Source organism: Lepidochelys kempii, chromosome 1 (genome assembly GCF_965140265.1).
Source record: "Lepidochelys kempii isolate rLepKem1 chromosome 1, rLepKem1.hap2, whole genome shotgun sequence".
Lineage (NCBI taxonomy): Eukaryota > Metazoa > Chordata > Testudines > Cheloniidae > Lepidochelys > Lepidochelys kempii.
The window spans coordinates 134,753,287-134,770,671 of NC_133256.1; the positions used below are offsets into that span (position 1 = coordinate 134,753,287).

At 42.3% G+C, this 17,385-nt stretch overlaps 1 protein-coding gene across 13 annotated transcripts in view; it reads left to right on the forward strand.

The window, feature by feature from the left end:
* Positions 1 to 17,385, forward strand: part of OFD1 (OFD1 centriole and centriolar satellite protein) — a 66,211-nt gene that overhangs the window by 25,726 nt on the left and 23,100 nt on the right. For 11 of the 13 annotated variants that reach the window (XM_073355046.1, XM_073355102.1, XM_073355026.1 and 8 more), the window contains 3 exons: positions 532 to 643; positions 3,766 to 4,371; positions 14,559 to 14,691. In XM_073355046.1, the coding sequence (XP_073211147.1) occupies positions 532 to 643; positions 3,766 to 4,371; positions 14,559 to 14,691 (851 nt within the window). The remainder of the gene's footprint in view (positions 1 to 531; positions 644 to 3,765; positions 4,372 to 14,558; positions 14,692 to 17,385) is intronic. The other 2 variants (XM_073355056.1, XM_073355113.1) reach the window with 2 other exon arrangements.

Below are 17,385 nucleotides of genomic sequence, written 5' to 3' on the forward strand. Positions count from 1 at the left end.
AGGGTTAGAAATCATGCCTTATAGTAATAGACTCAAAGAGCACAATCTATTTAGCTTAACAAAGAGATGGTTAAGGACTGACTTGATTATAGTCTATAACTATATACCGAGGGAACAAATATTTAATAATGGGCTCTTCAGTCTATTAGAGAAAGGTATAAGATGATTCAGTTGCTAGAAGTTGAAGCTAGACAACTTCAGACTGGAAATAAGACATGCATTTTTGACAATGAAGGGTGATTAATCTTTGGAACAATTTACTAAGGGTTGTAGTGGATTCTCCATCATTGAAAAATTTTAAATCAAGTTTGGATGTTGTTCTAAAAAATGCTCTAGGAATTTTTTTGAAGATGTTCTATGGCCTGTGGTATACAGGAGGTCGGACTTGATCACAGTGGTCTCTTCTGGCATTGGAATCTATGAAAAGCATTGAGAGAAAGACGCCTTCATGGGTTGAGATACCTTTTCTCATCTTCAGTACTTGTTCACATTTGTATGACAATTTTTTTTTTTTTTCAAAATCTGTTTCAGGTTGAACGTTGTGCACAATTAAAGATCCAGCTGTTAGACTATGAAACTACTATCAGAAAGCTAAATGTACAGGTTGAAGATTTGAAATTGCAGCTGAAGCAAACACAGACAGGTTTGTAGTATTTATTAGATGTTTTTAAACTGACTTTATAAAGGATTTTTCATTTTTGCAAACATTTCCAATGGCTTGAAAAGTAGTTCAGATTGTGAGGGCTCAGTCTGTAACTGATAGTTGCATTCCAAAACTAAAAAAAAGTTAAGGTTGTGATGTCACAAATGTAGCTACCTAAGACATCATTTATAAAACTCAAGCCTTTAAAAGCAAGGAAATGAATATTTATGGATATAATAAATCTTGCACTGTCAAGATAAACATTCCTAATAAACATAGGGAAATGAATATTCCATAACAAAACCATCTAATTTCTAACTCATTAATTGTATTTTAATGTATTATGTTTTATCTCTTGTCTTTAGAATATGAATTATTTTCTTTTAAATAATACTTTTATTTTACCAATAAAATCTGTTATGCCTTTTGTGGTGGTGGTGATAATTGCATCTAGTTTAATATAAAAAGTAGGGCTGTCGATTAATCGTAGTTAACTCATGATTAACTCAAAAAATTAATTACAATTGAAATTTATTAAATATTTTGGATGTTTTTCTACATTTTCAAATAAATTGATTTCACTTTGTATTCTGTGTTGTAGTGCTCACTTTATATTTTTTATTACAAATATTTGCACTGTAAAAATGATGAACAAAATGAAATAGTATTTTTCAGTTCACCTCATGCAAGTACTGTAGTGCAATCTCTTTATCATGAAAGTGCAATTTAAAATGTAGGTTAACTGCACTCAAAAACAAAACAGTGTAAAACTTTAGAGCCTACAGTTCCACTCAGTCCTACTTCTTGTTCAGGCAATTGCTAAGAGAAACACGTTTCTTTACATATACAGGAGATAATGCTGCCCACTTCTTAATTACAATGTCACCTGAACAGGCGTTCGCATGGCACTGTTGTAGCTGACATCGCAAGAGATTTATGTGCCAGATGAGCTCAAGATTCATATGCCTCACATGTTTCGGCCATTATTCCAGAGGACATGCTTCCATGCTGAAGACTCTGGTTAAAAAAATAATGTGTTAATTAAATTTGTACCTGAACTCCTTGGGGGGGAATTGCGTGTGTCCTGCTCTGTTTTACCTGCATTCTGCCATATATTTCATGTTATAGCAGTCTCGGATGATGACCCAGCACATGTTGTTCATTTTAAGAAAACTTTCGCTGCAAATTTGACAAAATGCAAAGAAGATACCAATGTGAAGTTTCTAAAGATAAAGCTACAGCACTCGACCCAAGATTTAAGAATCTGAAGTGCCTTCCAAAATCTGAGAGGGATGAGGTGTTGAGCATGCTTTCAGAAGTCTTAAAAGAGCCACGCTCTTATGCAGAAACTACAGAACCCAAATAATCAAAAAAGAAAATCAGTCTTCTGCTGGTGGCATCTGACTCAGATTATGAAAATGAACATGCGTCAGTCCACACTGCTTTGGATTGTTATCAAGCAGAACCCATCATCAGCATGGATGCATGTCCCCTGGAATGGTGGTTGAAGCATGAAGGGACATATGAATCTTTAGAGCCTAGAAGTCCAGATATTTACATGCCAAATGCACTAAAGTTTGACATTGTTTTATTGAATGCAGGGGTTTTTGTACATAATTCTACATTTGTAAGTTCAACTTTCGTGATAAAGAGATTGCACTACAGTACTTGTATTAGGTGAATTGAAAAATACAGTTTATTTTTTTTACAGTGCAAATATTTGTAATCAAAAATAATTATAAAGTGAGTGCTGTACACTCTGTATTCTGTGTTGTAATTGAAATCAATATATTTGAAGATGTAGAAAACATCCAAAAATATTTAAATAAATGGTATTGTGTCATTAACAGCGCGATTAATGACGATTAACTTTTTTAATTGTGTGATTAATCACGATTAATTTTTTTAATCACACGATGGCCCTAATGAAAAGCACATAATATTTTTTGATGAAATAATGTTTATACTGCATGTCAACTGTCATTTGAAGCTGATCAGTGTGTCATGGTGTCATTTTGTAACTTTTGTTTTTTACTATTATTTCATGATTAACTCTTTACTTCGCTAGTGGAAGGCACAGTACTGACTTATTTTGGGTCAGAGATAAGGTTGTTGTGATTAAACAAACTTTTCTTTGTATTTGATAAGAATACTTTTATTATGCAATATGTGTTGACCTCTGACAAAGTTACTTCTCTACGGATGGTATTTGCAGATATTTCTGGTGTGTTTTCTTAACCTAGAAGTACTAACACTGAGACAGTTAACACATGCAATATAACTGATTTTGGGTAACAGTTTTTTCTTTTAATCTTTAGTGGAAGGGAGTCACCTTAAACTTTACAGTGAAAGCAATATCTTGGTGTTCTGTTGTTTTGATTTTGTTGTTTTAATAGACTAATATATTGGGTATCTAACTAAGCATTATGAGGGCATGCCCCTGTTCCCATTGAAATCAGTGGCACATGACTGGGCTCTAACAGTTTGCAAGTTTAATTAAATTAATTTTGTTTTGCAGCTGTTTTTAGTAATGTGTGTTTGGATTCTATATATATTATATATATATCAGTTAACCATTCATATTTTTGTCTCAATTAAAAATAGCAGAAACAATACTTATTTTTTTAGGCTGACAGCCTGCATGCCATGTTTCACTTTGATATAATTTAAAACAGACAAGTTATAAACCATTGAAAAATGGGGTTGAGTGGCTTACTAGAGCTGCTGTCATCAAGTGTCATTGCATTCTATGGAATTGTCTGATAAGTGTGTATTATTAAGGTGCAGTGATAACTGAAGTAGTAGCAGAAAATATGAAACTTTTTTCTGATTTTATTTTTTGTCTCAATTTGATCTAAATATTAATTTCTGTAAACATAAATCATTGATAACTTGCAACTGTAAGCAGCAACATCAAATGTAGTTGAATACAACTTTTTATTTTTAATGGTTATGATTTACGTTTCAAATGAAAAACCCTTGTATTTAAAATCCACTGTCATCAATTTCTCATCTGAATCATGTGACTAAATCATAATTCAAATAATTTCTTCTGATTTTTCCTGAAATTCATGGGTGCTTTTTTCTTTCTGTCTCTGTGTGTGAAATTTTTACTTACTTAGTTCTAGAGAATGAAGTGTATCGGAATCCCAAACCTTCTCTTGTTGATCGTTCTGTCGTTGACTTCACTGGTGATAGGATTGTACCTCATGACATTTATGTAGATGGTGTTTTCTTGAAGAACCGGGCTGTTACTGATATTGTTGTGGCGGATGATGTTCCAAACGTTGGTTATCACCAGCATTCTCGGACCTGCAACTCTTCTCCAGATTCTGACCTTGAATTTGTCGCCAAAACCAAAGCTAGGATAAAAGAACTAGAAAAAGAGGCAGAGTATTTGGAAGAGGCCTACAGAAATTACCAGCATAGAGTCATTCAAGGTGCAGTTGCAAGCAGGACACCAACAACGTCCCCTCTAGCTTTACGAAATGCTGTTAGATTCCCTTTGGCTTCTCAACACAGAGTTATGTTCGTAGAAGACAACCTTGGCTCTCAGCATTTCTCTCTTAGCAGTCCGAGAGGTCCAAGATATGTGACACCTGGGCATGATGATGTCTTGAAAAATCATCTAACTACTCCACGAAGAAGAGTCTCTTCCTCCAGACGTCTTTCTTCTACTCCTCTTTCCAAAGTGGAGAGAAACGTCAATAGCCATATACTTCCAGAAGGTAAACCATTACTGCTTCTTTGTGGTGGTGTTTTTCTAGTAAGATTCCATTAGGAAACTTAAAATTGAGAATCTTTTGTACGTTTATCACCTGTTTAAGGGCAAGAGAAAGCTATAGGCAAAATATGATAAGTGAATTAGAAACTAAGCCTTTGAAAGCAAGTGTTTTAGAAGTGTGTGTGGGGGTGTGTGTCAAACCTACTGCCCTTAATTTAAGCAGTTTTTTAAATGGATAATTAGAGTATGCCCATATGATCCACTCTAGCTGTGGTAATCAGTGTTTTATTCAAAAGCAGATCCTAAGTGTAACTCTGCTTGGAAGATTAACTGGGATTTCACAGCTGCTGTAAACCTCCCTGCATAGCCTCATCTATTTATATAGTCAGTGGAGTTGCATGGGCAGTAATGGAGGGCAGAATTAGACTCGGCTTATTTGGGCTGCTAAAATGGTTCATTGTCTGTTTTGAAAATCTGAATGACTATAGTTCCCCTCTTTGTTGTTTTTTGTAAACAATGTCTAATGTTTGCTCCTGTTACTGTGACATTGCTTCCACACATTGGTGAGCAATTGTGAATTACAGGAAGATGGCTTTTAGATTCTGGGCATGATTGGAACATTGTGTTTTCTGTTAATGTTGCAGTACCCTATAATTGTAATTTCAGAAATGTGTTTTAAAAAAAGAAATCTAATATTTCTTCTTCAAGTAGATGTAGTTATGTCTTCCACTTAGGTGTGTGCCTACCCAAATCACCAGAGCTGGAGAATTTTGCCTAGCAGTACCCATAGATGGCGGCACTTGCGCTTCGTGCCTATAGCCCCTCCCCTGGCTATATGAGGTGGTGCCACCCCGACCCCTCTCAGCTGCTTCTTGTAGCCCGTGGCTGGAGTCAGAGCTCTGTGTGGTTCCTAATCTCACAACCTCTTTATTTCTTAGTGACTTTTCTAGTTGTATATAGTTAATTAGTACCTTTAGTTTAGTGTTAATTACCTTTCATTTAAGTATTTCCCTGGTGATGCCTTCACCGAGGTTTAAACATTGTCTGTTGTGTAGGGGAGCAATCCCCAACAATGATGCTTGCTGTGCTTAGGCAAAGTCCGCGTTGAGCAGTGCTGGTTGATTTGCAAATCGTTCACAAAATGGACTCAGATGGCCTTCATCCTCAGGGATCTTCATCTAAAGCAGCACCTGCTTGAACAGGCTATGCAGCCATCATCATCACTGAGATCTATGTTTGCCCTCATGTTCTGAGAGTGCTGCAGCTTCATGTTCTGGAACTCATGCTTCTCCAAAGAGATGGAGGAATCGCTCCTCATTGAGTGTGCTGAGGAAAAGGTCGCATAAGACTGATTGAGATTTGCTTCAGATCACGTGAGGACTCGTCTCTCTCCTCCCAAAGGAGCATGATATGAATGCTGGAGTGTGGGAGGGAGCAGGTCCTGTCAACTGGTCGCTAGTATCACTCAGGAAGGTCAGAAACCCCGTACTGTTGACTCTGGTTCCGGCCCTGGGGCGTCTGTTGAGTCCAGTACCAACAAAGGCGATGCTGGCACCGGCTGTTTCCAGATCAGGTGGCAATGGACCTCATCTTCCTTTCTGTCCCAACCTTTCCCTTGGTCCAGGACTTTGCCAGGGCTGTATCGTTTATAGCTCTGTTGGGCTGCTGAACCTGTGGATCTGTTGGCATCGCACTCAGTGTTTCCCTTCCATGGTCACTGGAAGCAGGGCCGGTACCGGGCTCAGTACTGGCATCAGGAACTTCTTTGGCACTCTTGTTGTCGATGCCACCAATGTTACTGGGGTGGTACTCACTGCTCTCCACTTTGGCACCATCAGTCAACTTGGTACTGCTGCCAACATTGGGATCAATACTGCTTCTGACACCAGAAGTGTTGGGAGGCATATTTGGTGTTTGTGGTACTGTTTTCACTGTTGGTACCAGTTCCCTCTTCGTTCTCCACTACAGTTGAGTCTGACTGGTTGCTCGCACCCTTGTGCTGGCTCCACCTTTATCCCCTGAAACCTGGGACTCCTTGACATCCAAGTCGGGATCTTCTTCCACTCTATCTCTCCATTGCCTGACCTGCATTGGTGGCCATTCATGGAGCATTATGGGTACCAGGATTAGCACTGGTCTTGTGGTTGGGACGGTGTCTCCTGGCCTGGCGCATATGGGCCACCGATGTTTAACCCATACTAGTGGCCTCTATGGAATCTGTGGGCTGCTTCTTGGTCATGGAAGTCCCACTTCTCATCTTTCTGTAAAGCAAAATCACTGGGCAGGTGTGGCTGTAACCATCGGTCTGCCACAGGCCCAGGCACTGGTGATCTTTCCCCTCATGGAGCCTCCAGAGTCATCCCATTAGCACTGTCAATCCTGGAGCAAGCTCTGGCTCTGGCACAGTTAACCGCTTCATCTTTGTCCCTAAACGATTCTGAAGTGCCTGGCTCTTCCTCCCCTTCGGCATCGGAGGATTTCAGGGTGTACCTTTTGCGGCACATAGCTGCTTCCCTGGGTATTCAAGCCAAGTTTCTGCAGGAGAACACACGTAGGTTGTTGTATATCCTGCAGCCTCCCTGTTAACGATGCACTCCTATAGCCTGCTGAGGTTCTCTGGAGCATGCCAGCTTTGATACAGCCTACTGTGGATCGCATGGAGAACCGTTGCTTTGTTTCAGTGCAGGCATTTGAAGGTTTTTACTCCCATCTGACCACAAATTCTCTCGTCGTAACCACAGTGAACTATAGCGGCTAGCAGGGCATATTCAAATCCACTCCCAAGGTTAAGGACTCTAAACAGATGGACCTGATAGGTAGGAAGACATACACCTCCTGTCTATGCGTGTTGCAGATGCGTGTTGCTAACCGTCAGGCATAGTTACCCTAAAATTTAGATGCTAATTAAATTACCTACACATTTGTCTAATTTATCAAAAAGGGTAAACAGGGTTGTGGAACTGCCAGAGTATTACCAGGGGGCTTGTCTCTGACCCGCAGAGGGCTTCCCAGAGCAAGCTAGTCTTGCTAACCCTAGAAAGGACACAGATACAGCCTTCTGCTCAAGAATAGACACACAAGCAGTAATTCTTTGAAAACTGAAATAATCGTTTATTGAAGCAATTAGGTATTTACAGAAAAACAAGAAGAAATGAAAAGGAGTACTTGTGGCACCTTAGAGAGACTAACATTTGAGCATAAGCTTTTGTGAGCTACAGCTCACTTCATCGGATGCATGCAGTGGAAAATACAGTGGGGAGATTTTATATACACAGAGAACATGAAACAATGGTGTTACCATACACACTGTAACGAGAGTGATCAGGTAAGGTGAGCTATTACCAGCAAGAGAGGGAAAAAACCTTTTGTAGTGATAATCAAGGTGGGCCATTTCCAGCAGTTGACAAGAATGTGTGAGGAACAGTGGGGGGGAGGAGAGGAGGAATAAACATGGGGGAAATAGTTTTACTTTGTGTAACGACACATCCACTCCCAGTCTTTATTCAAGCCTAATGTAATGGTGTCCAGTTTGCAAATTAATTCCAATTCAGCAGTCTCTCATTGGAGTCTGTTTTTGAAGTTTTTTTGTTGAAGAATTGCGACTTTTAGGTCTGTAATCAAGTGACCAAAGAGACTGAAGTGTTCTCCGACTGGTTTTTGAATGTTATAATTCTTTACGTCTGATTTGTGTCCATTTATTCTTTTACGTAGAGACTGTTCGGTTTGGCCAATGTACATGGCAGAGGGGCATTGCTGGCACATGATGGCATATATCACATTGGTAGATGTGCAGGTGAACGAGCCTCTGATGGTGTGGCTGATGTGATTAGGCCCTATGATGGTGTCCCCTGAATAGATATGTGGACACAGTTGGCAACGGGCTTTGTTGCAAGGATAGGGTCCTGGGTTAGTGTTTTTGTTGTGTGGTGTGTGGTTGCTGGTGAGTATTTGCTTCAGGTTGGGTGCTGTCTGTAAGCAAGGACTGGCCTGTCTCCCAAGATCTGTGAGAGTGATGGGTCGTCCTTCAGGATAGGTTGTAGATCCTTGATGATGCGCTGGAGAGGTTTTAGTTGGGGGCTGAAGGTGATGGCTAGTGGCGTTCTGTTTTCTTTTGTTGAGCCTGTCCTGTAGTAGGTAACTTCTGGGTACTCTTTCGGCTCTGTCAATCTGTTTCTTCATTTCAGCAGGTGGGTGTTGTAGTTGTAAGAATGCTTGATAGAGATCTTGTAGGTGTTTGTCTCTGTCTGAGGGGTTGGAGTTCTCTGTGTATATAAAATCTCCCCACTGTATTTTCCACTGCATGCATCCGATGAAGTGAGCTGTAGCTCACAAAAGCTTATGCTCAAATAAATTTGTTAGTCTCTAAGGTGCCACAAGTACTCCTTTTCTTTTTGCGGATACAGACTAACACGGCTGCTACTCTGAAGAAGAAATGAGTAAAGCATGAAAAAACACAATAGAATTACAGTTTAAAATCAAGCGGCACAGCAAATAAGACACAGACTATATAACATATAACAATGTAACCATTCACTTAACACTATTTGACTTTTAACATTTAACATCCAATAAGTGCTGGCCAAGCGACTACTGGATGGTTATGGGTTATGGGTTATCTCACTCAGAGCACTGGCATCCACCTTTATTTACAGGCAAAACCCACACATTCCTTGGTAGTGAATAGAAGACTACACTTGCTTCTACTATTCTTATGACTCTCCGAATCATCAATAGGGTCCTTCTGATCTGTCAAAAAGGAAGCACTGTCTGCTTGTGCTTAATATTGTCTGCCACAGGAGAAAGACACTACTACTGAGGCGAAAGCTGCCCTCCGGTGACAGATACGGAAGCCTGCTGGTCGCTGCGGCTGTTCGGTAGCTGCTGCTGGCGAAGACTGCTGGCTGAGTTGCTATGGCAGCCGTTGCCAGGACAACCTCAGGGTTCTACTGCTGCTTCTGCTTCTTCTCAGGTAGATGTTTTCCAGATAGCTTTTTTTCTTCGCAGGTGTCTTGCAGCTTCTGCTCTCCTCCTCCAAATCTCAAACCCACTACAACTTCAGCCTGCTGGCTGTCGGCCTTTTATACTGGTTGCTCTTTCAGGCTCAGCCAATCAGCTTCCAGCTTTTCGGCCCCTCCCTATGATGTCACATAGTCATGTGTACTTACATGTGCTTGGTTACGTGTACCTACATGTGATTTCCTGTCTAGCTCTGCCCCCTTATGATGCCATCTTGGACTCTAGGAGGTTCTAGAAGATTCTGCTGAATCATTCCCTATCATTAATGAAATTTTCCACTATGTCATTCAGTATCTTTGAGATGGAATCTTCCACTACATCATCCCTATATCTGCCATTTTGGTCAGCTATGTTGGATTTTCTAAATTTAAACTAATATTAATTTCTACTTAATTAAGGCCTTAATCTTAAAACTAATTACTGTTTTATCCAAACAAAAGTGTCCTGATATTGTCACCACTCTTTTTATGTCCAATTAAGAGAAATGTGTTTTTATGATATTTAAACTCCTTCCGAGGTTTTTCTGCAAGATTCTATCAGGGTGCTGCCAGGTATCCAAGAACATTCAGCATAAGAATCTCTCACTGCAGCATTGCCGTCCAAATATGACTTTGTGAACTGGCTGGCTTTGTCTAAGTTTGTGGACCAGCTGCCCGAATCCTCCAGGAAGGAATTTCAGACATTTATCACAGAAGGCTGCTTGGTGGCTAAAACTTCGTTGCAGTCCACACTGGATAACACAGGTACTTTGGCCAGAGTGATGGTGTCAGCAGTAACTATGAGAAGGGCATCCTGGCTACAGAATTTGGACGTTACTCCGAATGTGCAACAGGTGATAGAGGATTTGTCTTTCAACGGCCGAGTTCTTTTCTTGGATAAGATGGATGAGAATCTGCACTCCTTCAAGGACTCGAGGGCTACCCTGTGGTCCTTGGGGTGTACATGGTGGCAGTACAGGGACACAGCTATGGTGGTCAGCAGCAGCAGCAGTATAGTCCACAGAGAGCATTTGGGCAGCCTTTCCCCTGAGACAGCGGGATTACCCCAGAAGGGCATAGGTCCCAGAGGAGGAGGCATTCAGGTCCTGGGTTTGACCAGTCAACATGCCTTCTCCCGGTGCCCCCCAAGCAGTCATTTTGACTCCTTCATCTGGAGCAGTGTACCAGTTGTCACTCCCTTCTCCCCATCCCCTCTGTTTGGGGACAGGCAAACTCGCTTTCACAATGCTTGGGGCTTGATCACCACTGACAGCTGGGTCCTAAGCACTGTCAGATTAGGCTATGTCATCCAGTTCCTTTCCTTCCCTCCTCCCCGTCCCTCTTCAGAGACCCTTGTCACGAGTTACTGCTCCTTGACCAGGTTCGCTTTCTACTGGCTTTGGAAGCGATGGACGAGGTTCTACTAGAACATCGGGATAAGGGCTTCTATTTCCAGCACTTTCTGGTGCCCAAACCCAAGGGAGGGGTAAGACCCATTCTCAATCTTTGTGGCCTCAACAAATATATCACATAAATGAGGTTCTGAATGGTCACGCTATCGACTATCTGCCCCGCATTATTTCAGAACAACTGGTTAGTAGCTCTAGATCTTCAGGCCGCCTATTTTCACGTGGTGATTTTGCTGAACCACAGAAAATTCCTTCAATTCGTCATAGTGAAACACCGTTTTCAGTACACTGTGCTCACATTTGTCCTGTCTTTTGCCGTTTTGTTTTTACCAAATGTATGCTGTCACCCATGCCTCAGGAATAAAAGAATCCACATATTCCCGTGCACTGGAAGACTGGTCACTTAGGGGCAGGTCCACAGAGGAAGTCCTTTCTCACGTCATTTTTCATTGTGCTTGCTCAACTGTCTGGGTCTCATCCTAAGTACCAGAAAGTCAACTTTGATTCCCACGCAGAAAATCAAGTTCAATCTGGCCTTAATAGACTCTACAAGTTTGAGAGCGTTTTTGCTGACCGACTGTTTTCAGGCGATTCATCACTTTAGCCTCAGTCTTCAGAGTCAGCCTTCCTCCACAGTTTGGCTGTACCTGAGATTCTTGGTCTGCATGTACGCAGGTGGTTCAGTTTGCAAGGTTGTGTCTTTGCCCCCTTCAAATGTGGCTCAGGACAGTTTACCATCTGACTCTTCACTTCTTGGACAGATTGGTCTCTCTTCCTCCATTGGTCCTGAACTTGCAGTGGTGGACGCTTCCCATCGTTCAGCCCTACCAATCAGGTCTGTTGTCACTGATGCCTCCCTGATGTGCTCAGGAGCATATTTGGGATCTCCGAAAGTTCAAGGTCTGTGGTCAGAACAGGAGTCCTAACTGCATATCGATGTGCTGGAGCTTCGTGCCATCTACAATGCATGTCATGCTTTTCTGGACTGTATCAGTATGTGTCAGTGTTTCACATACTTACTGACAATACCACACCATAATTTATTATGTGAACAGGAAGGGGGAGCACACTCCAGGATGCTCTGCCAAGAGGCAATCAGGTTGTGGCATTTCTGCATCGAGGAGAGTATCACTCCGATAGCCAATCTCTTGCCTAGGGTTCAGAATCATCTTGCGGAGCATCTCAGCAGGATTTTTTCCCTGGGTTATGCGTGGTCCCTGAAGACAAGTATCCTCTGGGTCATCGTCTCCATCCTCTGATCTGGGAGCTGGTTGCTCTATGGGACCTTAACACAATCCTAGCGGCTTTAATGGGACGTCTATTCAAGCCTCGGGCATCTTGTTCCTTTCCACTTTTGTGTCAGAAGATTGCGTTCCTGGTAGCGATAACTTCCACAAGGAAAGGAGAGTCTGAGAGTTGCAGGCTCTCGTGGCAGAGACTCATTATAAACAGTTCTCTAAGGACAAAGTGACTTTATGACTATACCCAAAAATATTTTCTAAAGTGGTTTCTCAGTTTCATTTGAACTAGGTGGTATGTTTACCTGTGTTCTTTCCTAAGCCACATTCATCTCTGGAGGAGCATCACTTCCATACATTAGGTGTCAAGCAATGTCTAGCCTTCTATCTGGACAGGACTAAACTGTTTCATGCTTCACTTCACCTGTTTGTGTCACATGCAGATCGTGCAGATCTACGCCTCTTCAGCAGGTACGAGCTCATGCTATGCGAACACAAGCAAGGTCAGTAGGGTTCCTCAGGGATGTCTCGATATTGACATTTGCATGGCTGCTATGTGGTCATCCATACATATCTTCACGAACCATTATGCCATTACTGCACCTTCCAGGGTGGATGCAAGTTTTGGTAGGGCAGTCTTGCAGTGCTTTTTAAGGTAGTCTCCAAGCCGCGCCTGCTGGAGTGGGTGCTGCTTGTGAGTCACCGAATTGGAATACACTGCTGCATCTACTTGAAGAAGAAACAGTTATAATAAGTAACTGTGGTTCTTTGAAATGTGATGCAGATGTGTATTCCACAGCCCATTGTCTGTTCCCTCTGCATCAGAGTCTGATCTCTGGATGTTTGGTACAAAGGACCTGAGGAGGCAGAGGGTTGAGGCTTTGCTGCCTCATATAGCCAGGGGAAGAGCTATGAGCATGAGGAGTGAGCACCATCTCCTAAGGGTATTGGTAGGCAAAGTTCTTCAGCTCCGGAGCGTTGGGTATGTATGCACCGAAGTGGAGTACACATCTGCATCACATCTTGAAGAACCGCAGTTAAAGTAAGTAACTGTTTCTTCCATTCCAGATTCTGGAGGGGAGTCTTCTCTAATGGGCACAGTCTAATACCCATTCATCCACCCTAGGTTTGACCCATTCCAACCTATCCCAGTCCTATCTTTTCCTCAACTCTCACTCCTTGTCCCAATCCTATTCTCCTTGCCTGCCCAATCCCAGTCTCCACTCTTCAGGTTTCTTATCCAAGCTTCCTTGCCGAGCTAATCCCAGTCTCTCCCCTCTGAATTCACTGACAGAGTCCCAATCTACCTACTCACCCAAGTCTCTCCTCTTTACCACACCCAGTACTATTCTCCTTGACCAGCCAGCCAGTCTGATTTCTCACCCAGACTGTCCCAGTTGCTCCTTTTCCTCCTCAACTAGTTACCAGTTCTAGTCTCCCTCCCCAGGCTCCTCTTCCAGTCTGTGTCCTCATGCCAGTGCTTTGTCCCAGTCTTCCCAGTTCTCCTCTGGTGTCCCAGCTCCTTGTTAGATCTGTCTGCCCTCCACCCCAGTTCTCCCGCACAGTGACTGTAGTACAGTCTCGTTGCCAGTCAGCCCCAGTCTCCCCTCCTTCCCCCACCTCCTCATCTGATCTGTGTTCTGTCCCCTGACCTCTCTTCCCTCCTCCCCATTTCCCTTACTGACTCCCACCCCATGGTTCTCAGTCTCATCCACCCATCAGTCCCAGTTTTTCTCTCCCCTTTCGCCCCCACTACCAGTTTCAGCCTTAACAGGCTTCTTGGCCCGCTCCCTGGCTTTTGTCGCTTCTTCATTCAGATCACATGGCTTCATCAATCATGGTTTCTGTGTACCACCAGGGGGATCATTAGGAGCATTGAAGAGGAAGGATCCCTACTCTCTTTTTCAGTGCCTGGCCGCACCCGGGCCTGATGTAGCTGGAAGCAGCCATTGAAAGGAAGGCCTGGCTCTGCCTTTGTAGCCCTGGGTTGGATAGCATAGGCTCAGTTGCTCTGGTGGGAAGGTGCATGTGCCTTCCAGTTGGCATTGAGAGCTGTGAGAGGCTTGAGTATGCTCCGTGAGGACAAAATTTTCAGAGATTTTTAGCAGCTAAAATCAAAGTATCTACTGAGCATGTGCAAACTGATCTTTTTTCCCATTGGCTTTTAACTTGACTAAATTTGGGTAGATTTTAACAAAAATGGTGAAAGACGCATCCTTGACGCAAAGGCCATCCTCTTTCAGATTTCAGAGTCATCAGTTTTTCTTTAACATGGGCAAAACAACATATTTTTCCCCTAGCCTCATTTTTGGAAACAGCTGAACTGTTTTGGCAGAAATTTTTCAAAAAAATTCAGCCAGAGGCATGTTATGGAAATAGTCCAAATGATTCAAGTTTGACAAAGTTATAAGCAACTGAAAACAGTGTCTTTAATGGGAACTGTCAGGAAACCCTAACAATAGGGAGTGCTACCGGCACTGACTATAATTAGGATATGCAGGAACAGTACAAGAAATTGGTTGACATAAATTGCTACCTTTTGCCTTACAGATAGCAGTGAGTCATTCCTAGTCTCTTCCCAACAGAGTGTCGACCAGCCTCTTTCTCCTATTTTGAGGGCAGGCCATCTTTCATCTTCTGAATCGGCTCCTTCCTCTCCAACCAGTCATGGACAAAAATTGAGGTAAATATTGTACACTGTCTGAAAGATCATTTTAACTTATGCCTTATCGGTTAGGTCACATGATTACAGCCGTCTTTCACTTTGTATGATTAGAGCTTTTCTAAAGATATCAGGTGTTCAGGATTCTCACACTTGTGACTCATGCCTCCAGTGCAAGCCATATGTAAACTCCCCTTAGCTCTTTAAGTTTTTTGACTTTCACGTCTATAGGCTGGCCAAAGGGCTCTGCCCTACTGCATCTAACTTCAGGTACTTCATAGGTATTCCAGAACATTCCAGCCAATTCCTCTCTGAGCAATAGCCGTTAGTGAAGAAGTTACCCTGGAAACTGTCCAATGTTTCTAACTAAAATAGTTGCAGTTTTTTCTGCAGTAGCCCTTGTTCAGGGACTAGATATTCTTGTTTTGGTGTCTTCTGAATTTCAGTCAGTCTTGAGCCTTATCTTTGTGACTGTTTGTATCTCTGGTGGCTTAAAGGGAATCAGGTATTTATTTAATGTGGCAGATTATTATTTGTCTGTATTAGTCTGCAAACAACATTCTGTTTTGGGAATGTCATTTTCATTGTAAGACTGTACTGTGCCTTTACTTTGGCACTGCAGCCTCCATCTTGAGTTGAAATGCCCAGGAGAGGAGGTGTTCGGAGAAATCCTTGTATCTAGCAGTGGACTAACAACGTAAAGCAATTCAGAATCCTTAACCTGAATAGTTTTCTATTCAGATGGATGCTTCCTAGACCAATGAGATGACTAAAGCCCAGGGGAACCAGTTTTCCCAATGTGGACTTCAGGTGGGTTGCAAATAAGCAATTAATCACCTGACAAGGGACTTGAAGATGTTCAGGAGGGGTTGGATTTTTAGAAAGGGAGGCTCTTGCTAGCCATTATAGAAGAGAGCTAGAACAAGAAGGCAAAATTGACCAGGAGGAGGAGTGGAGAGTCCTGAGACCTTGAAAGGACTCACCAAAACTAAGTAGTGAGGACACTGGACGGAGGGTTTTGTGTGCTAACAAAAGTTTGTTAAATAGTCTAAGTATGGGAAAATCATGCCTCACCTATCTACTAGAATTCTTTGAGGGGGTCAACAAGCATGTGGACCAAGGGGATCCAGTGGATATAGTGTACTTAGATTTTCAGAAGCCTTTGGCAAGGTCCCTCACCAAAGGCTCTTATGCAAAGTAAGCTGCCACAGGATAAGAGGGAAGGGTGCTCTCATGGATTGGTAACTGGTTAAAAGATAGGAAACAAAGGGTAGGTATAAATGGTCAGTTTTCAGAATGGAGAGAGGTAAATAGTGGTGTCCCCCAGGGGTCTTTACTGGGACCAGTCCTATTCAATATATTCATAAATGATCTGGAAAAAGGGGTAAACAGTGAGGTGGCAAAATTTGCAGATGATACAAAATTACTAAAGATAGTTAAGACCCAGGCAGACTGCAAAGAGCTACAAAAGACTCTCTCAAAACTGGGTGACTGGGCAACAAAATGGCAGATGGAATTTAATGTTGATAAATGCAAAGTAATACACATTGGAAAGCATAATCCCAACTATACATATGAAATGATGGGGGTCTAAATTAGCTGTTACCACTCAAGAAAGAGATCTTGGAGTCATTGTGGATAGTTCTCTGAAAACATCCACTCAGTGTGCAGTGGCAGTCAAAAAAGCGAACAGAATGTTGGGAATAATTAAGAAAGGGATAGATAATAGGACAGAAAATCTCATGTTGCCTCTATATAAATCCATGGTATGCCCGCATCTTCAATACTGTGTGCAGATGTGGTCGCCCCATCTCAAAAAAGATATATTGGAATTGGGAAAGGTTCAGAAAAGGTCAGCAAAAATTATTAAGGGTATGGAACGGCTTCCATATGAGGAGAGATTAATAAGACTGGGCCTTTTCAGCTTGGAAAAGAGACGGCTAAGGGGAGGTATGGTTGTGGTCTATAAAATCATGACTGGTGTAGAGAAAGTAGATAAGGAAGTGATGTTTATTCCTTCTCGTAACACAAGAACTAGGGGTCACCAAATGAAATCAATAGGCAGCGGGTTTAAAACAAATAAAAGGAAGTATTTCTTCACATAACCCACAGTCAACCTATGGAACTTCTTGCCAGAGGATGTTGTGAAGGCCAAGACCATAACAGAGTTCAAAAAAGAACTAGATAAATTCATGGAGGATAGGTTCATGAATGGCTGTTAGCCAGGATGGACAGGAATGGTGTCCCTAGCCTCTGTTTGCCAGAAGCTGGGAATGAGCGACGGGATGGATCACTTGATGATTACCTGTTCTGTTTATTCCCTCTGGGGCGCCTGGCACTGGCCACTGTCGGAAGACAGGATACTGGGCTAGATGGACCTTTGGTCTTACCCAGTAGGGCCATTCTTTTGTTTTTATGGACAGATCCTAATGTCATTCATGGCAATATCAAAATGGCCACTGATTCCAGTGGAACTAGGATTTGGCACAAAGGCCTCAGTTCAGGAAAGCAACCTTTTTTTCAGGAAAGCACTTAAGCAGGAGGTAAAAGGGACTTAAACATGTGCTTAAAATCTTTCCTGTGTAGCCTGAACAGTTGTTACTTTTCCATAGATCTTTTGTGATTTGTCTGTGAATAGAAGTGTATGTGTGTTTAGAAATTCCTTTGCAGAGTCTGAGTGTCCTCTGCTTTCACTAATGCATAGTCCCCAAAGAG